The 21,698-nt window shown below is 38.4% G+C and overlaps 1 protein-coding gene across 1 annotated transcript; it reads right to left on the bottom strand.

Moving 5' to 3' along the window:
* Window positions 1-1,962: 1,962 nt before the first annotated feature.
* LOC148368127 (uncharacterized) lies at window positions 1,963-20,016 on the bottom strand. The gene is made up of 4 exons (XM_088333301.1): window positions 19,856-20,016; window positions 16,215-16,356; window positions 2,275-2,456; window positions 1,963-2,200 (listed from the first exon to the last, which is right to left on the bottom strand). The coding sequence occupies exons 1-4, from the start codon at window positions 19,908-19,910 to the stop codon at window positions 2,169-2,171; spliced, it is 411 nt and encodes a 136-aa protein (XP_088189427.1). The 5' UTR covers window positions 19,911-20,016; the 3' UTR covers window positions 1,963-2,168.
* Between the last annotated feature and the right edge of the window lie 1,682 nt (window positions 20,017-21,698).

Genomic DNA, 21,698 nt, shown 5'->3' with positions numbered 1-21,698 from the left:
AGGTAAAGGTAATATTTTGTAAAATAAATTCAAATTTCTTGAGCTGTATTTTAAAAAAATGTATCATTATGTGTCATATTTCCCTGCGACCCTAGCAAGGAAAAGTGGTGCAAAAAATGGATAGATATTATTTTTTAATGAATATTTGTCCTCTTTCTGGAAGGGGCTATATGATACACACTTTCCCTTTAAACTTTCATTTAAGGTCCAGAAACTATCATCCCCCAGATTAGCTCTTGGGTTGTAAGTTTGAGACAACTGCTCTACGCAATACAACAAGATCTAGTGGTCAAATATTACACAGCTTCCCTTTAAGCTAGGGGTAAGCAAACCTTTTGAGGCCCAGGGTTTGGCCCCACCAAGCTGTGCTTGCCCAAGACACACCACAGGAAATGGTGTCCCTACGACCCTGGTGGTTAAGGGACCCAAAGAACCAATCATATGTCTTTGGTATATTCCAATTATTTTCCGAGATAACACATTTTGAAGACAATGTCTTGTCTTTGCTTCCTGAGCTCTGGCGTCATGTGAAAAACACTAGCACCCTAAGCAACCCAGTCACCATGTAGGTTAACATGTTAACAAGTGAAAAAGGTTTTTGAAGGTTTTAAACAAAGTTTTGGTAGTTTTAGTGAAGAATGCCTACAAGGCATTGTGTTGCAGGTGGGTGCAGAGATGCAAATGTTGACCAGCCAAAATAGGCGAACTGGCAAAAACAACACAGAGTTACCAGGGGCTAAACCGGCCGGTACACCGCAGGCTAGCCAGCTTGCTACAATTGGCCTACCAATGGGCGGAAAAATGTGAGGCTGGCCGACCAAAATCATCTATTAAGAAGCCAGGATAACAACAAAAAATTATGAGAGCAACACACACAAACCCAGCACGGCAGACTAGCCAACTGGTATCGTGGCCAATTTGGAAACCTTTGGGAGCCCGCACACTAATAGCGGAGCTATCTGGACAATATTATACAAATTGCGAGACAAATGGTAAAAAACACAAAACATACCTCAAAGAAACGCATTCTGTATAAGTTTCAGGTAAACTTTCCCCATGCGGCTTTTACTCATCAAAGCACGCAACTCGTACAAAACGGTCAGAATTCCCCAAGCAACACGGTAAGCAAAGTTCTATTGACTGAAAGAAAAAATGAGCACAAAGAATTTGCTGATTGCAACAATCGTTGTCTGTTTTTCAATGGGACTCGCCATTGTTTTGATTACTTGTTGTCTTCCAGTGACATCACAGCTCTAGGGAATGTGAAGTCGAACGTTCTTCTTGGAGAATTAAATCTTCAGTGCACCATGGCAACAGATTGACTAATTAGGCACACCTGAGCATTAACAGGTGCTGCTTTAGTAAGAACTTTGTATTCATTTCAGCTGTGCCTTTTTGGACTATGTTTTTGTTACAAGTTTTTCTATTCCTTTCCTCCTCTGAGCGCTACGTTACTTCCCCTGGTCCTTATTCAAGATCGTCAACTAGACGCATGTGTCCGTACTTGAATCCTTTCAAACCTAGTATAACACCATCTCATCGTATTTTTGAAACATGCCAAATTTACTAATTATTGTCTTCATTTCCAAATAAAAACTTAATTATGAGTAAAAGCGAAGTCAGAGATTCTTTTTAAATCACTAAATTTGGTCATCCGCATTTAAAACCTCAATACAGTAGGCGTACTTCAGAAATGTTTCATTGCATGCTTTGGCGACATCCAGTGAACATATTAAAAACTGCATGTCATTATTTGACCAGAAGGCGCTTATTTTTCTTATGCCTATCTGAGCATCGGGTCGTGGGCTGTAGTTTGGTGACACCTGCTTCAAGGATTACACAGCTGGCATTCTCATTAAAGTATTACACAATCCTATCTGGTTGTGTAATCTTAAATGAGTTAGCCTTCAAGGCGATTGTAGTGTGGTGCTGCATTTGATAAGACAACAGCCATACTCAATGTTCATTTAAACATTTTCTATTTTAATATTTGAATTGCTTTTCTCACATAACACACAGATGCAACCAGGTGGTAAGTGATAATGCAGTCAATTATTAAAATTGCACAAGAGCGCGGAAATTTGCCGACTCTACAACAGCAGGAAATGACTTTCGAGCATCTCCTTTTCAGACGCTCTGTCTTGGTGCTGCCAAGAATTACTGAGGAATCAGCGGTAGGACACAGAATTCACCTGCCGAGCTAGAATCAGACATATAAAAAATAAGCTGTATTCTACTTACAAAGACTAATAAGTTTCATATACTTGAACTCACCAGGTGGGTCCATGTCTGTCATGGACTCACCAGAACCCTCCCGTTCGGAATTGGTACCAAGTGAATAGTCCACCCAGAATGGACCAGCTGAGCCTTCGTAACCAGAACCATCCTGAGGCTCTTCAAACTCCTCGGGTCCACTCAGGCTTGTTGAGCCTTCTTCCTCCACTGGCTGAGCATCACTGGAATGAACAAAGTCAAATATTAGTGATGAGTCAAAAGATGAATGCATGTAATACCGTATTTTCCAGACTATAAGGTGCACCCAACAAATCCCAAATTGGCCAGAAATTCAATCGTGTGCCCTGTAAACCGGTGCGCGTAATATGCAAACAAAATTGGAAATGCGTTACCATATTTGTGCAACCGTTGATCAATCGATAGAATTTATCACTAACCAAAATTAATAGATCTGACAGCGCTGATTTCATCCAGTCAGAACGCGAGGCAGACGACAGCGCTGCCCTTTTTGTATCGCACAATCCATGGCTGTCATGACCGGAACAAGCAGTGGACCAAAATGTGTAATGTTTTATACAATTCTTTATTAAGGGATCGGGGAAGTCAGGGTGAGAGGAAAAGACAGCGATCTCGTGCTCGCTGGACAGGTGGAACAGGAAGTCCCCGTGGCCGATGACAGGTGGCGGGGTGGACAGTCAGGGCCAGAGAGCAGAGAGTGAGCGTGGACAGGACAAGTCGGGTAGCCGGGACAGGAGAACGAAGCGTGATCCTGTGTCGGAAAAAGTCGGGGAGCCGGGACGGGAGAACAAAGCGTGATTGTGGATCGGAACAAATTGGGTAGCTGGGACAGGAGTATGAAGCGTGATCGTGCATCTGAACAAGTCGGATAGCCGGGACGGGAGAACGAAGCATAGTCGGGGATCGATACAGGAAACGGTACGGAATTAGGCAGGATACGGGAACATGTTGGGATCAAAAGGGTAGCCAGAGTCAAAAGTGCTTGCCTTGCATGCATTGGGGTTCGCTGACGGACTGACCAGGAGTGGATGAGAATGACGTGCTTAATAATAATAATATTATAATAATAATTTCCTTGTATTGTCATTCTGTGTAACAATGTACACAGAACGAAATGTCGATTGCACCTATATGACGAGGGATAATTTGGGGCTGAAAGAGTGAGCGCAGGTGACGGCAATTGACAAATTGTGACAATGGCATGCGAGAGGCTTCACTATCACAACATGCATAGGATCGATGAGAACCAAAACAGTTATTTGTCATACATTAACTGTTCTATTTTTTTTCAAGATGCTGTCCAGTCTGTGAGGGAAGATTAAGTTACTGCAGCCGGTTCACTTACACTTTCTTTGAAAATATCACTGAGCACTTGTCAGCTGTTAGGTTAACCCCAACACTTGTAATAAAACCTGCACTCAAAGAAGACACAGAGACGTGAGTATATTTTACTTGCAAGGAGAATGACCAGAGACTGCCCTTACAGTCTACCAAAGTCACTCTAAAGCAGACTCTTTTGTCCTTGCCTTTTTATTGTATTAGGAACGCCCTAGTTTACGTAAGGTCTCTTCTGCTAAAGGGAGGGGGAGTGAGAAAAAATCAGTTGAGACCTGTTTTCACAACATGTTATCGTATCAACACCTGTTTTCACTCACAACAACATGTTATCGTATCAACAATATTACTACTATTGAACTAGGCAAGAATGGCACACAGTATTCAACAGTAGAACAACATATTGACATTTTAAATCCATCATCAGCTTTCATAAGTTTGCAGGCTTCTGTTAGGGCCACTAGTTCTGCAGCTTGAGTTGAAAAATGTTGAGGTAATGCTTCTGCCTTTAATACGTTATCATGTGTTACTACAGCATTGCCTGTCCTTGTTTTTCCTGTTTCATCTTTCTTTGAGGAACCATCTACAAACAGGGTTTGTCCATTTTCTGGTGGAGTGTCTTTTAGATCTGCTCTACTTTTTGCTGTTTGCTCTGCTAATGCTTCACAATCATGAGTTTCACCTTCATCCTCTGTTATTTTAGCCTATTTTTCTTTTTGTTCACGTTCTGTTTCCTTTTTTCTTTTAATTAAATGACCATGTAGATATTATTTTTTATCCTTCTTCCCATGCAGTTATATTTTCAAATTCTTATGATCTGTCTCAAGATGATTAATCTGCTATTTTTTAAATTCCTATGATCCTACTCAAGATCAATTAATCTGTTTCTCGTTGTCTTCTGAAAACGTTCCTTCCATAGAAATTGTTTCTTTTTAATTCAACAAAACTATAAGTCAGCATTTGTATTTATTAATCATTTGTCAATTGTAACACGCTCATACTTAAAAAAATTAAGTGTGGCTTATTTCACCTTCTCTTGAAGGACTTTTTATTAGTTGTCCTTCAATGGGATCTTGTCCTTGGGGCTGAACTCATCAAAATTCCAAACCATCACACTGCCCAAACATCAAAAATCTCAAAAATGCCAAATGGAACTCAACGTCAAAACTTTTTTAATTGTCATTTCCTCTATTTATCATCATAATCAACTATCTTTTCTCATTGATTCAATATAAAACAACGCATACTTGTCACTTATGAATTATTTTGTTGACTCGCATTTCATTATTACATTATATTCTTATCATAGTCTTTGGTTTGCAATAGTCTTTGATCCGTGCAGCCACTCGAGATCCTTTGTGATTAACGGCTATACAAATAAACACTACTTGGCTTGACTATTAATACTTGTGTGCCTTTTTTTCTCTCTCAAAAAGAAAGCACATTTCATTTAGTGATTAAAACAGAAAATTTAATTTCCAATCTTACTATTTCTTTTTCTGTGTTAATACGTTGTTATTTTCAAACTAATTTCAAAATGTTGATTATTTGAAATGATTCAGTTCACCTGCTCTTTTGTGTGCAATATTCTTTTGAGAGTAATCTGTTATTGAACATAGGTAAAAACCAAGGTAATAATAGATTTCCGTACTAAGCCTCTCCTGCATGTGCCACTGTCAATTAATGTATTGAGGTTAAACTGGTCCATTCATCGAACGAACGAGAAAATGGAGACTAAAAATTATGGACGTTCCCAGTCACCCTGCTCACAGGTACTTTGATTACCTGCCGTCAGGTCTCAGTCTTTGCTTTATTAGGAGCAAGACTACACGTCTTGAAGAGTTTTTACCCTTCCGTTATTCGCATGTTCAACGAGAAATGATTAGGTTACTATGTATTAATATTATTTGTCAACGACGTTCCTCCTTATACATAAGTGACTGCAGCCGTGCTGTGAGCTCTGCATAATTTTATACTCAACTCCTGCAATAATTTGTGAGTACCAAAAAGGACATCATCGGTTTTTCTAGTTACTCTTGTTTTTTTTTTTTTTTTTAACTTCCCTACCTGCTCTGCAACAATCCGTTCTCAAAATAACATTCCTTCCTCATGCGCGCTCTCTCACACTAGCTCTTTATTTTCTTCCTCTTAATCGCTAGCCTTCTGAAATTCTCATCAAACTCACCCTTCATTTTCATCTAGATTTAACACAATTCAATGTCAAAAAATGCAATTAGTTTTTTTCTTTCAAACCAATTAAATCTACTATTTTAGCTTCACCTATTCAATGTGAAAATGCCGTATATTCATCCGCAACAAGTTATCTTACGCATTTGTATTCCAATCAATGCATTTTCTTCCATTTTCATTGAAAATAAAGTATTAACATTTTTTTCAATATTTTTATACAAAAAAGCCTTTATCTCAAATTAATATATTCCAATTCTCTCAATTAGATTTTTCCTACTTCTTTTTTAGTCCTTAATTTACCAATTCTGAAGTAAAAACAGGAATATTTCCAAATTATGTGAAAAGGATGTGCAGTTAGTGATTCTGTGTATTGGGTTTGTGAAGCTCGTGATGTAGTTTCCATATATTCCTCTCCAGGAACACGGAACGGTAGAGATGGCACCACTTGTTTCGTGAATTTGATGTGGTGGGTCACTTATTTGTATATCCTCTATATACCATTATTTCTCACAAATCTGAATCTATTTCTATATGTAGTTGGTACGTGGATTCTGACATCCTCATAGAACGCCAACATTTTGCAACCACTCTTACAAGGTTATTAGCTTCTTGGACCCTTTGGTCCCATAAATATAACTCCATATAATAATTGAGACCCTTTTTCTTCTGTCTTTTGAGATAAGTTTGCATAATAAAGAATAAATGATACGGCAATGCTATCAACCCCTCAACCCTGAAAAGACCAAAATGTTAATTATCGGTCCATTAAACGCCATGACTTGTTCTCAAAAACGACTCTGAATATTGACAAATGTAATATCACCCAGAGAGTCAAAAATGTAGGTCAAGTCAAGTCAAGTCAAATTTATTTATATAGCCCTTAATCACAATAATGTCTCAAAGGACTGCACAGGATTACAATTGCAAAATTTCACAATTACCTGATCTTAAACCAGCATGCGGGCAAGGAACAACTCAAAAACCTCAGTGTGAGGAGAAAAGAGAAACCTTGAGAAAGGACCTCACATGTGGTAATCCCCCTTCCAGGATTGACCAGGGTGAATTACAATTAGCATTACTGTACACATAATAGTAAACATTAGGTAAGATGTTGAAAATGTCCGGAAAGTGCATGACATCAACGACGCCCTCAGCCTGCAAACCAGTCCAGAAGGTCTATGACGGCCACAACGCTGCCTCCCATCTCTGCCAGCTGGTAAATGCAGGGGTTGACATGCTGCAGGTCAGACGCTGGTCCACTGACCCATCCCAAATCATCCTTCTCCTTCGTATCAGCTAGGCAGGTGTCTGAAAAAGACAGGACAAAACAGAATATGAGGTGGGCATCAATCATACGCTTTGGAATAGAAGTGTGTCTTAAGCCTTGATTTTAAAACTTCCGTTGAGGTTGCAGATCTTATCTCCAGACGCAGGGCATTCCATAACACCGGCGCCCGGATGGAGAGCACTCTCGAGCCTGCAGACTTCTTGGCTTTCGGAGTCACAAGTAGACTCCGTGCAGGAACATGAGGGAAATCAAATCGGAGAGATAAGAGGGTGCAAGCCCATGCAAACATTTATATGTTAATAAGAGAACCTTAAAGTCACATCTTAAGTGGACTGGGAGCCAGTGCAAGTTGGCCAATACAGGAGTAATATGCTCAAACTTTTTGGTCTTAGTCAAAAGTCTAGCTGCCGCATTCTGAACCAGCTGCAAACTTTTAATGCTAGACATGGGGAGACCAGAAAGCAATACATTACAGTAATCAAGCCGAGAAGTAATAAACACATGAATTAAAACCTCTGCATCTGATTGGGACAGCATCGAACGAATCTTCGCAATATTACGGAGGTGGTAGAAAGCTATTCTAGTAATATTTTTCACGTGTAACTGAAACGACAGATTAGGATCAAATATAACACCTAGATTTTTGACCGAGTCACTATGGGTGATATTACATTTGTCTAGGTTCAGGGTATTGTTTGAAAACAACTGACAACAGTGAGCTGGACCAATAATCAACATTTCAGTTTTTTCTGGGTTAAGGCGTAAAAAATTAAGTGACATCCATCTTTGAATCTCAGTAAGGCAAGCCTCCAGATTTCTACAACTTAAATGTCCAGTTTTTTCCAGTGGCACATACAGTTGAGTGTCATCTGCATAGCAATGGAAACTAATATTATACTTGCGGATAATGTCACCAAGCGGGATCATATCTCATCTCATCAGCCGTACCGCTTATCCTCATTAGGGTCGCGGGGGGGCTGGAGCCCATCCCAGCAATCATCGGGCAGTGGGCAGGGGACACCCTGAACTGGTTGCCAGCCAATCGCAGGGCACACAGGGACAGACAACTCATTCGCTCATTCACACCTAGGGACAATTTGGACCGGCCAATTCACCTGAAATGGCGGGATCATATAAATACTAAAAAGAAAGGGGCCAAGTACAGAACCTTGAGGAACACCACAGGGAACATTATATTGTTTAGAGGTCAGATTGCCATAGTTAACACATTGCATCCTGTCTGACAGGTAGGACCTAAACCACGAGAGTACAGTTCCTGAGATACCATTGCGTTCTAGACGAACCAATAATATGTTGTGGTCGACAGTATCAAAAGCAGCACTGAGATCCAGCAGCAGTAACATTGATGAGGCACCCGAATCTATTGTTAAAAGGAGATCATTGGTTACTTTAGCCAGGGCTGTCTCAGCAGAGTGATTTGCCCTAAATGCTGACTGGACAGTTTCAAAGAGGTTATTTTCTGACATGAAGTCATTTAGCTGCTGTGCAACGACCTTTTCAAGTAATTTAGCAAAAAATGGCAGATTTGACACTGGCCTATAATTACCTAGGCTTTCTGGGTCAAGGTTAGGTCGCTTAAGCGTGGGTTTAGTGACGGCAGACTTGAAGGCTACAGGAACAATACCCGAGGATAGCGATATATTAATAATATTTAAAACTGATGGTCCTAAGATCCCAAACAGATCCTTCACCAGTGAAGCTGGAAACGGATCGAGCAGGCACGTAGTTTGTTTGGCCCTACTGACCATCTGTGTTAGATTATCAAGGGACAAATCATTGAAACTGGAGAATGTTTCTGAACAACCGCCGACACGGTCCATACCTATCACCTCCACATCTTTGATATAGGAGGAGGATACAGAGCGTTCTTTTAAAATTTCATTCCTGATTAGTTGAATCTTTTTATTTAAAAATTCCATAATGTCGTTAGCAGAATAAGTGCAACCATTTGGGTTAAGTTGTTGTCTGGTAAGTTTCGCCACTGTGTCAAACAAAAATTTTGGATTATTCTTATGTTTAACAATAATCTTGGAGAAAAACGATGCTTTACTTGAGGCAAGAGCAACTTTATATTTCAGCAAACTGTCACACCAGGCCAGTCGAAAACCTCCAGCTTAGTAGTGCGCCATTTTCGTTCAATTTTTCTGCAACTTTGTTTGAGTAACCTAGTTTCTTCAGTAAACCAAGGTGTATTCTTCTTGGGTCGGAATTTATGCCTTAGGGGCGCCACAGAATCAAGAACATTAACCAAAGCAGTATTGAAGTTGTTTGTAAGTGAGTCAACAGACCCAGTGTACGAAGGGAAGGCTGCAGTTACCGTAGGTAATAATTCTTTTAAGGCTAATACCGTTTTAGGGCGGATATTGCGACTGCTCAAGTCTAAATTTTCCTTATCACAGTAAACATTAAACAGCACCTCACATTTAACAAGGTAGTGACCAGAGATGGCATTAGGATACGGTAACACTGTAACATTTGAGGCTACTACGCTAGGGTCAGGACGAGATCTAGAGTGTTCCCATCTTTATGAGTGGGCACATCGACTATTTGATTGAAACCAAATGGATCAATCAGTGACCTAAATGCAATTGCAAGTGAATTTGATGGGGAGTTTATGTGAACATTCAAATCACCAATAATTACAACATTGTCCGCATAAGTTACTAAGTCTGTTAACAGTTCCGAAAATTCTTCCCAAAACTTTGAGTATGGTCCAGGTGGGCGATACACAACAACTAAATAAATTGGTGTTGACATTAAGGACCTCATAACAAGTGCTTAAAACGTATTAAAACTAGTAGGGGTATTAGGAGTAAATTTCAACTTATCTTCCGATATAAGAGCAACACCTCCGCCTTTTTTGCATGGTCGTGCCAAGAGCAAACTCACAAAGTTGGGGGGGAAGCCTCATTTAACACTACAAACTCATTTGGTTTTAACCAGGTCTCACAAAGGCCAATAAGGTTAAGATTGTGTTCATTAATAAGGTCATTGACAAGTAAAACCTTGGAGGCTAGTGATCTAATATTCAGAAGGCCAAGCTTAAGCACTGTGGACTGAGCTGAAACCTTTCGTGAGTTTTGAACCTTAATGGCAACCTTAGTGGTAACCTCCACAGGATTATACTGCCGGTCCCGGGTCTTGTGCCTTGCATGACGGCAGATGCGGCCCGAATTCCGTACCACAGGAATATTGTTGACAGGTGGAGTAGCAGGATGACTATTGGTAGAAAATAATGTTATTTCTTCTCCCTCCTCAATTAACAAGGGAGAAACAGAGGTAAGAAGCACAGAAGAAGATGCTATAGAAGAGTACAGATCAGGGTGTATGGTGCAGTCAGTAGAACGCTCTAAACTACGAAAACTATGTGAATTGCATGAATCTAGCAAAGCGCTAGTTAGCTCTAGCGTTACAGACTCCACACCCGTGGTTACTGGTTCACTAATCACCTGTGACCTGGCCTGCACTAGTGTACCCTTTCATGGAAGGCTTAAATAGTAATCTATATTTTTAGAAAGAGTGAGAGCACCTTCCCAGTTAGGGTGAGGGCCATCTCTCCTCAGCAGGTCAGGTCGGCCCCAGAAAGCAGGCCAGTTATCCACAAACCTAAATCCCTTCTGATTGCAAAAACTTGCCAGCCACCGGTTTAGACAGACTAGTCTGGTAAACCTCTCATCATTGCCTCTCGCAGGCAAGGGGCCAGAGACAATTATTCGATGCCGACTCATCTTTCTGGCGAGATTACAGGTCCTAGCAATATTTTTCTTTGTAATCTCAGATTGTCTCCTTCTAGTTTCATTAGAGCCGACGTGAATGACTATATCGGTGTACCTAGCCCTGTCCTGGTGTCTAGATTTGCTCGTCAGCTCCCTCAAATTAGCCTCAATGTCGGGTGCTCTGGCCCCGGAAATACACATAACCGTGGCTGGGGTGCTAAGCTTTATGTTACGGGTGATGGAGTCACCTATAACTAGGGTGCGGGAGCCAGTAGACCGGGGTGGAGTGGGACTAGCTAGGGGGCTAAACTTGTTATGCGTCTGAATTGGCTCACCCCGATTAGCATGCCGTTTAGGGCTTGTGCTAACCGGACTAGCAGGTTCGCTACAACCCACGCTAGCAGTGGTGTCCGAGGCACCTAACATTTTCCGTTTAAACTGGACACGGGAGCAACCTTTACAGCAACCCATACTCACTTGTAAGCGTCGGATGCCAAAGAGCGTCTTAGCAGCCGTGGGAAGGGATGCCCTTCAACAACGATCGGCAGCAGCTTCCGACTGTAAAACAATTGTGCGCAGCGCTTACCTTGCGCCAATCGTCCGAGATACTTACCCGGAACTTTTCAACTGTTCAAGATAAAAAGTCCCAATCCAGAATTCTGCTATAGTAGGAATCTGAAACAATCTCGTAGTCGCAACGACGTGAGCAACACAAAATTCCCGCCACTTGATAACCCGGAACCGGATCGATAGATAGGTGTCACATTTGATCCCAAACTGTCCTTCCAATCACACGTTAAGAATATTTCTAGAACAGCTTTTTTTTCCATCTGATAAAATTCGTCCTATGCTGTCCCAGTTTGATGCGGAGATTATAATTCATGCGTTTGTTCTCAATTACTGTAATGTACAACTCTACGGTCTCACAAAGTCCAAAAGCTTATGAATGACCTATATTTCACATTGACAATTTTTGTGTATTATTTATTATTGCCATATCCATTTCAGCCTGGTCATCCTGGAAGGAGGATTACTTTATGTGCTGTCCCTTCGCAATGTTTCTTTATTTAGGTTTATTGAGGTTTTGAGTTTCATGAAGGTTTTAGATAAAGGGATGGTGTAGTTTGCAGTTTGCAATAATTTGTGGTGTGTGAAGCCCTTTTGAGACTCGTTGTGTTAAAGACCTATACAAAAAACATGACTTTCTGTTTTTTTTTTTTTAAAACGATCAATTTTCTATCCAATGTGCCATATTGGATTTTTTTTTTCATTTTTACAATTAATTTTGTTTCTAAAATAAGAAAAGAATATGTATATTATTGATTTTTTTTCTGACATATTGTTTTTTACCTTAGTTAAAAACACCATTTTAGATATTTTTTTAATTTTAATAACTTTTTATTGAAATAAGCAAAATAAATTGATTATGCACAGTATTGTTATATGCCAAATCAGATTTCTTCATTTTGGGAATTTTTTAAAAATAATTTCAATAGAAAAATAAGTTAAAAATGTAGTAAAACACACCCAACAATGTTACCAGTGGTATAAGCAGTTAACACATACGACAATTGATTGTATTCTGCTTGTTCATATTTGTTTATAAAACCACTTAGACAAGTGGATATACAGTAATTGTGTCCAGTTTTCTGGTTCATATTTCCTTGCACACAAGACATACTGCACTCTCTCTGTTGGTCGGTTCTTTGGTTCATTCAGAAATGTTGTGACGTTAAATCCAGCAAGATTTGCACAAGTGTTCAGCATTGGATTGTGTTTAACCATGAACGTAACAGCCCGTTTTCAAATTCAACCTGAGCATCCCCAAAAATAACAGCATTTTTTAAAAGTCTTTTTTTCTTCTTCCTTTAATAAAGGACAGCATATGTTTAAATCTTATGAAAAAGGCTAGCTAAAATATTTTTTAAAAAGTATAACAAAATTGTGAGCAGCATCGGATACACTACAATGCCTGGAAAAGGTTGTCCATTTGATTCCTGGGATCGCTCTCGCCTCGGTCCCCTTTCCCTCAGCTAGCGGCGGAGTCCGTGGAGGCACCAGTGTATCACGGTGAGAATGTTATTTGAAAGCACAACAATGCCATTTTTCAATTTTTAATAAGGATCATTCAATTAATAAATACGGCCTTAAAACAATCAATTGATGAAAACTGCCTTAAAACGAACATTCAATTAAAAAAAAGGGTTTAAAAATAAAAATCTTTCAGCAAAATATTTGAATTAAAATGTTATCATACTTTGAATTTGGCATGTTATATCACTTTCAGTGAAGAAAAAAAAAGCCAGACACTCTAGGTGCTCTAAACTGGCCCCGGTATTAAACAATAGACCAGAAACGACAGCCCGCCGTTGCGTCACAGTCAACTTCCTGTCAACGCTTTCTTTTAGCTTCCTTCTCAAGGCGAGCAAGCAAACGTGACAAATGTAGGATCTGTGTAATGAAAAAGCGCTTAAGGGCCCTATCATACACACTGGATACGTAACCGTTTTCCACTCTCCTACGAGTTTTAATCACTTCTTTTCAGATGATGTCACCATTCAAAATAGCGGGTATCATATAGTTAGATAGCGATAATTAATATACTAAGTGTCGAAAGAAAAAGCGATGAGGGCTGGTTTACAAAAATTTTGAGCACCCCGACTCGAGTTGTTCGCAAACGAAACGTCTCTAGAGCCGGTTTTGACTTTTTTCTTGTGACTGATCAATATGCATCTTTTCTTCTTTTGTTGTTGAGCATGGAAAAGGTTAAAATTGGTTTGTATTTTATCTTTTTTGTGAAAATTTATAAATAATTTAATAAGATTTCCTGTTTTTCTCAATGAAAACGTGTTTATATGAAAATGTAAAGCAATATTATTTTTTCTCTCTTTTTCCTTTTGTCATTATATTTTTTTCTTTTATTTATCTTTTTTTCATGTTAGTCCTTTATCTTTATTTTTCACCCTCTTTAATTCACAATGTTACATAATAATTGGTAATGTAGGGATAAAAGCAACAAAAACAAACTGAAAAGCCGTTTTGGAACCGATAGAGTTGGCTTTTTAGTGAGCCGAGCCAAGAAAAAAACCCTCCCCAAAAATTCCCAATCTCTTCAAGTAAACTCCAGTGAAAGGCGTCACCGTGGTGTTTCGTATTCAATAAAAGAATTATAAATTCTTTGACATACAACTTATTTTAAGTTATTTGAAATAGTTACTTTCCCTGGTAACTAGTTACTTTTACTCCCGAGTAATTCCGTTACTAACTCAGTTACTTTTTGGTAACTATAACTAATTATTTTTTAAAGTAACGTGCCTTGTAATATCTGGATGAGGTGTATGGCTTTGTCTTGTGTTTATTGTTTGGCAGGGCAGCGTTTACAGACCGTTTTCGTGCCCCCTATAGTCCTTACGGCACTTCCTTTTATACCGACAGGTACAGCTGCCTGTAAGGTACATTCACGTGACCGTGCTCTATACACAAAACATTTGATACATAAATTATATACAAATATGTGACATGCCCAACAGTGTTCATATGACCTAACTGGCCTGGAGAGGTATGGGCACCACCAGGCCGTACTCGCCCAAGACACACCACAGTGGTGCTCTGGCGGATCTGGCAGTTAAGGAATCTGTGATATATGTTGTCTTTCTTTGACAGATGTTTTTCTTTGGTTTTAACTGACAAGCAAAGAAATAAATGGTGACTTCAAGTACTTTTTTTAACTCATTTAGTTTCATTTGAGTTGATAAACTGATTCGACGAGTCATTTCGAAGAACCCAAAAGAGGAAATGAGAGGCGCAAAAACGCACACCCAATAAAGTCACACAGAAACCTAAAGTATTGCACAAATACGACACAAATCGCACAGAGTCGCTTTTGTGTCATTAAGGTGTTTGCTTTTTTAACTACATTAAATGTTGTTGCCTTCATTTGAAAAAAAATATTTTAAACTACCCTCGAAGCAGTACTTGTAATCATCTTTTCTAATTAAAATGAATGTAAATGACTTTAATGAGTTCTTGCTTTTGCTTAAAATAATTTATTTTTGTGATGCATTTTATTAATAAAACTAACACTATAAAAATATTATCTGTGCAAATAGAGAGGAGACAGGTTTGTGCATTCTTAAAGCCATGATCGTTGCCTCAGTCAGCTCATTCATGATGTGCATACAAGTACGCGCATATCTTAGACCAGCTCAAACACTTTTTTTCCCCATCTTTTTTGGGGTTTAGGTTGTATTTATAACAATATTTTTCTTATTTTCATCATTAAACCACATCTTTACTACGTGTTTATCCTGAAGTGTCATGTCTAATTTAATTGTAAACAATGTTCACTACATCGTTATCAATGACAAAGACAATTCCAATATCATGATACTCCGATTGTCGATGCATCCCTAGCACTCACCAAATAATTAATTAGAATTGGGTACATGAATACAACTTGTCAAGATCACGTTTTTTAATTATCTCCCTACTATAGTTAGGCATGCTGATACAATTGGGGGTTTTATAATGTGTAAGAAAAGTATCACAATAGTGTTATTCAGTTCTTGATATGTAAAGGACATTTTGTAAAGGAACTTTAAGAGTATTCTATAGTAAAAACACGTTTTTGTTTATTTTTTATTATAGCCCTTAAAGCCAAGCTGCTTTTTTCTTAATACAGAGCGGACATAAAATATACATTATTCTATTGTTAAGGCTACGCTTTAATTTTGAAAGTGTCTCGCCAAAAGTGTGTGTTTCCAAGTCTTTTTTGACAATTAGAAAAAGTCCGGGTGTCAGACAAACAAGGTTTTAGTAAACTTTACAAAGGAAAAAGTGAGTCTCAGATAGGACAAAAGAGTGTCATGGTAAGGGCACAAGGTATGTTTACTATTTGTCATTGGTTTTGATCAAAGATTCATTCATTCAGTGGATGTTGTAGAGGGTGTTTAAATTGCCACCAGCATGAGTGCTAATTAGCACTAATTAAGAAGTTTTTAGTGTTCTCCTACAAAAGGAAAAGTTAAAATGTTTATTCATGATAAATATAGTCAATAGTACACTCAAAGGGAGGTTTTATGTTCACTTAGAATACGGTACTCTTATTATTATTATTATTATTTATACATTTATTATTCTTAAATAATGTTTATTAGTTCAGTCGTGTTTGTAGTAGCGGTTAAAAATAAACTGATTCAACATTTCATTGTATAAACTGTAACATTGTTCACTATGTATTTTTTTGTCTTCTCGACAACTTTTAGGTTTCTACTTGAATGTGACGAAAAATATTGTTCAGTTAAAACACTGTGACGCATCAGTTAAAAAGCTCTACCATCATTCAGTCGGGATGGTACATGACAACCATAGATAACTCGTACAATAATAACTCCCGACTGCGCAATACTCACAGGTAACGTGCACTTGAAGCAGGCAGTATAGTGGGCAAGTCTGGACTCCACTCCATCTGTACACTTTGTTTAATCACGCAGTTGGCATGGTTGTCCTCAGGCCGACACTTGACAAACTTGTACAAGGCAGTTCTTGGCGCTCCTAAGAGAAAACAAAACAAAAATTATGCAGCTATCACCAGCTGTAACGCAGTGCACCTTTCACGGACTTGCCTGTTTCACAGATGTTCGTGTCAAGCAATTTATTTTATGTGGGGCCCCCCAAATCACAAGAAGTCTCAAAGGGCTGTCCAGACTACCATAACAACATCCCCTGATCTGAAAACTACATGACGGAAAGTAAAAACTCACAAACCTAAGCATGGTGAAAATGAGAAACCTTAAAAACAACATTAGGCTTTTAAAAATAAACCAACAGAGTAAAAATTTGAGATGATTCTAGTTAAAATAGTTCAATCTATTGACATAATGCGAATTATAACCTGCTTGACATCCGTACTTACGACCACAACCCATTTACACTCATTTTTACAGCTAATAATGCTGTTTTGTTTTTACAGAAAATGCACAATTTGTACAACAAGATGCTCATATTTATTTCCAGCAGGTACAAAATGTTCCATTACATTCTAATTTTCTTTAGCAAATGCTCATTCATGCCAGTTTCTCAGCAGATGCTCATTTTACTTTGGTTTGTAGAATGAGGCAGGTGAGGCTATGCATCACTTTTTTTATCATGGAAATATACATTTTAAATATGTATAACTTATTTTTTCCGTGTTAAAGTTGTTTCTTTAATTTGCATATTAATTTTCAAAATTGTGATGTTATTTACATTACATTATAAATATTATTAATACAAGGACTATATAACGTATTATCACTGTGCTGGGAGTTTGCAGATGAAAAGTGAGGCACACAATTTTCTTGCCTCATGACAGAGGGCGATATTTCATCATGCATTTTGTTTTGCTTTATGATTGGCTAAACCAAGGATGTCAAACTCTGGTTGGCCATGTGTTTGCAGTGATTTCATGCTCGTGCTTGTGGTTTTCTGTTACTGTAAAATGGAAATGGTGAAAGTAAGAAAAGGACTGTTTCAAATATTGTCCAAACGCCAACCCTAACCAAAAAGAAGAGTTTATTCAAGAAATGCCCATAATTGCACGCGCCACACAAGCATCTTAACAGGGGCTTCCATGATGACTGAAGCCAGAAGATGGAATTAGCTAGTAGAAAATGTTTAAACTCTGGACAGCACCTTTTAAATATAATAACTTTTGATATAAATGGCTCTCTCCTATTTTTTTTACATACTCAGAAATTAATGGCGGGCAGGATTAAATTATCGAACAGGCCGGATCCAGCCTGCGGGCCGTATGTTTGACATCAGCTAATCACTCTTTGTAGACTAAGTATAGATGTTACAGTATACAGTAATTTTATAAGTTAAACATATGTTTGGGGCTGTAAAAAAAGAGTGTTCTTTTGGTTTTAATGTATAAAAAACAGTGTTTTTCAACCAGTGTTCAATTTAGTGTGACAGGAAACCTTGTCCAGGAAGCAGGACATTTCAGAAATTTATTTTTGCAAAAAAAAAAAAAAAAAGCATGTCATTGTTTAATATCTTGGCTTTCTTTTAATGGTCAGCTGAGTATCTGTAACATTCACCCAAATCAGTGGGTGCAGCAGATTACAATTTATTTTCTTTTCAAGTTTTTTGATGAAGCTGTTGAAGATTGCACTGCAAAAATAGTAAAGTAAATTAAATGCGCATAATTTCGATAATTTTGATTTTAATAACTATTTTATTATTTAAGAATTTTAAAAAAAGTCTAATATTTTTGCTTCCACTTGCAGATAATTAAAGCTCATTTTAAGTTTATTTATTCTACAAAAACAATATTAAAAGAACTGGTTAAGGAAATAATAAAATCTAAATTTTCTCAAAGGTACTAATCAAAAGGAATAATCTGTATTTTTCTCCACAGACACAATGACTAAAATTGACCAGAAACACGTAATACTGTCAATTAGGCAACTTTATTATTCCAAACAAATGTTGCTAGTGTCGGTCACTGATTTTTAAACCTTTTTTGACTGACGATGAGACTCGTGATTCTTTTAATGAATAAACCGTCCCGGTGCTCTAAAGATGTTGAAAAATACTGTCATAGAGTACACTATTTAATATACAGAAATGGTAAAAAAAAAGAAAGGTTTTGGTATCACAGATTTCGCCTATAATCGGGTCTTTTTGAAACGTAACCCTTGTGAGAAAAAGAGGGTTTACTGTACATTGAATTCATTTATTTACTTATTTTTTTTCTTGGAGACTTGAACAAGTGTTACAGGAAATTACAACACGACTTGCAACAAGATGACGTTCGGCATACTGAGAGGAAGTATGAGGACAAAGCATTTTCACAATATTTCAGAGCTCATCAATGATGTTCTTAGGGCAGTTGTTCTCAAATAGTGGGCTCCCCCTTCAGGGGCTCGAGGCTCCGTTAAGCAGGGTGCGGGCGCGTCTGACCTCAGAGAGCTTTTTATTTTATTTTTTTCAACTTTCCTTGAATACAGTGCAATTGAACCTCCACTACACATAGGTTACTGGTATTCTCAGATTTTTCTCATTTAGCCTTCACGCAGTGCATTATGCACAAAGTATAAGCATTGAGTATGAATTGTAAACACGAGTGTAGCAGACCCTCAAGGGACAGCATGATTGTGACAGAATATAATTGTGAAGCACTAACGTATGCAGCTAAAAACAAGGAAATAAGCTATGTTATTAGTAAGTGGTTATATCTGACTTTGTATTACATAAAATGTGGGCGTTATTTCAAGGAACATATTTTGTTCCCTCTAAATGGGAGTCAAACACAACATGTCATCCAGCAACATTTAATTTGGAACACCCATGACGCAACAATACTGTTTTGAATTTGCTGTATTGAACAGCAATAAAAATACAGCACTCATTTTCATTGAACTATTGTTACAATGCTCTATCCTTCTTTGTTGAAATATTATGGTTATAATAACTTAGGCCAATTTTTCTAAACACTATGTTGTTATATATATTTTTTTCTTTTCAAAGACTATATATTACATTTCTCTGGAGTGGCATGGCTAGCTTGTTTGCATACAATGTTTTACAACGTTGATATCAACGCCAATATAGACAAAAATAAATATTCTCATAATGATATGAATACGCAAGTGGTATTAGAAATAAGAGACGAGCAACTAAATGGCTTTGGTGTGGCGTATACCTTTAGAAATGGAACAATATTAAATTATTTAATTGTATTTTAGGATATCTCAGACAGGAAAATAAAATGTTAGCAAGCATAAAAAAAGCAATGTCGTGTGTATCCAAACTTCTGACCCACTCTCTATCAAGGGACTATCAATTTCAGAGACTGTGAAGATTGTTAGGGATATTGTTTTTAAGATCCCCCACGCCTTAGTTATATGTTAGATTTATTTCTTTTACTGTGCCGTGTGGGCTATAAAGTCTGTCTACAGTAACACTTTTTATGTATACAAAATTCAAATAAGTTAATTTGTCCTGTGCCGAAAAATGATCTCCCTTACCTGTCATGTCAACAGAATGTGGTGTAATTCCAAATTACCTTCTGCATGGAGGGCCACAAAGAAGCAGGCCGTGATGACAACAATCAAAGCCATCCGCAGTGTCAGGACAAAACAGTAGAAGGAAACAAAAAAACCCACTTCTTCCCAGGCTTGAAGCTTGACTTCTAATGTCTGATATATGAACACACACAACTCCAGACGGAGCTTAGCCCACTGACTGCGTCACGGTTTCCTGAAATCTTGAAAAAAAAGAAAGAAAAAAAAACTGTGAGCATCCTCAGTGGAAACTTTTACTTTCTCAATACAAGTCAAGTCATGTTTATTTGTGACGTTCTTAATCCACATAAGTGTCTCAAAGGACTTTACAGACTACTATCACACCATCCCCTGATCTAAAACCTACATGAGGGCAAGGAAAAACTCAAAATCTCAGCATGAGGAAAATGAAAAAACCTTGAGAAGGGACTGCTCATTAGGCAATCCTCCTTCCAGAATGACCAGGCGGCAATGGATGTTGCAAGGGCATCAACAAGCTATAGACATTATCAACATGAAATGTAGTTCATTCGTAATCTTTATAATACAACTGTGTTTTAAGCCTATTTTTAAACAATCCTCTGAGGCTGCAGATTGAATCTCAGAGGGCAGAGAATTCCACAGCATCGCAGTCCAAATGCGCTCGAAACTGCGGATTTCTTGTTGGCTCTTGGGTAACTGTAGACAGCAGCGATACTGGTCACTAGCCGGGACGGGTGATCAAGGGCGGTGTCGAGGTCAGAAAAGAGGTCGGCAACAGGTATCAGGCAGGAATGGGGCAAAACAGGTCGGATGTCAGGATGGTAGATCAGGGCAGAAACGGGTCCAGAAACAGGTCGGCAACAGGCATTACGTAGGAGAAAACAGGGCAGGAAAATGTCGGAAGGTGTGAGCTTGCCTAGCTGGGCGCATAGGTTCGCAACGATCTGGTGGCTTCCTCTTGAAAGCCAGGGATTTAAAAGGAGTCTCTGAACCAATCAGCTCTCAGGGCTGTTGGCGCCAATTGGGCAGTCACAGGTGCCCTGAATCAACAATCATGACAAAACGAGGATATCGACGTACTTAAATTTAATGAAGCCGGTGCTCGCCAGAAAGCGGAAGAGAATGTAGGATTCCGCTTACCGCTATGTCCCTACTGCTCATCCGATTAAATTGCCATTGGTGCTTGGCTGGTGGTTTTGGGTGTTTACAGTTGGCTCTATGGGTTTTCATCAAAGAGTCTCAACGGTAAACGTATATTGTTTAATGAGCTTCCATTTAAAGGATTCTTTAGTGATGTACAGCCAAAACGGGTCTGTTGGTGTGACACCCTGACTGTAAACTCTAGTTAAAACCGTGTACTATATGTACAATACCTAACTATATCTCTTGTCAGAATAGCATCTGCTTTGCACGCACTACATTACACTTAGCACATGACTAATTTGAAACACAGATTGAATTGTTAGGAATTTATTTACTTGGATTTGTCGCCCACCTCTGTCTTTTTATGTAATGGTATGAAAAAAAAATATCCCAAGACTGAATTTGGCCAACAGGTTTCAATTGAGACAGGGGTGTCCAAACTTTTGACAAATAGGGCCAGAGTTGGTAGGCTAAAATTGTGTGAGGGCTGGTTATTATTATTATTATTATTATTATATACCCTGGCATTTTTTGAGCAGTCCTTACTAAATTCGCCCTCCGTGAAAGGTTTGCAGTGTTTGGCGATAAGCGTTGCTACCGTGTAACTCGCTTTTGTAGCATTTTCATTTAACTCGCAGGGTCACATGAAAAAGCGCTGCTGTGCTGTAAAACATATTCCAGTAGCTGCCAATGCTGTCATCTACTAAAACAGTGTTGTTG

Source organism: Urocampus carinirostris, chromosome 4, assembly GCF_059441175.1.
Source record: "Urocampus carinirostris isolate Australia breed hairy pipefish chromosome 4, RoL_Ucar_1.0, whole genome shotgun sequence".
NCBI classification, from domain to species: domain Eukaryota; kingdom Metazoa; phylum Chordata; class Actinopteri; order Syngnathiformes; family Syngnathidae; genus Urocampus; species Urocampus carinirostris.
The sequence above is the reverse complement of the archived record's forward strand: the minus strand, read 5'-3'. Positions and strand labels throughout refer to the sequence as shown.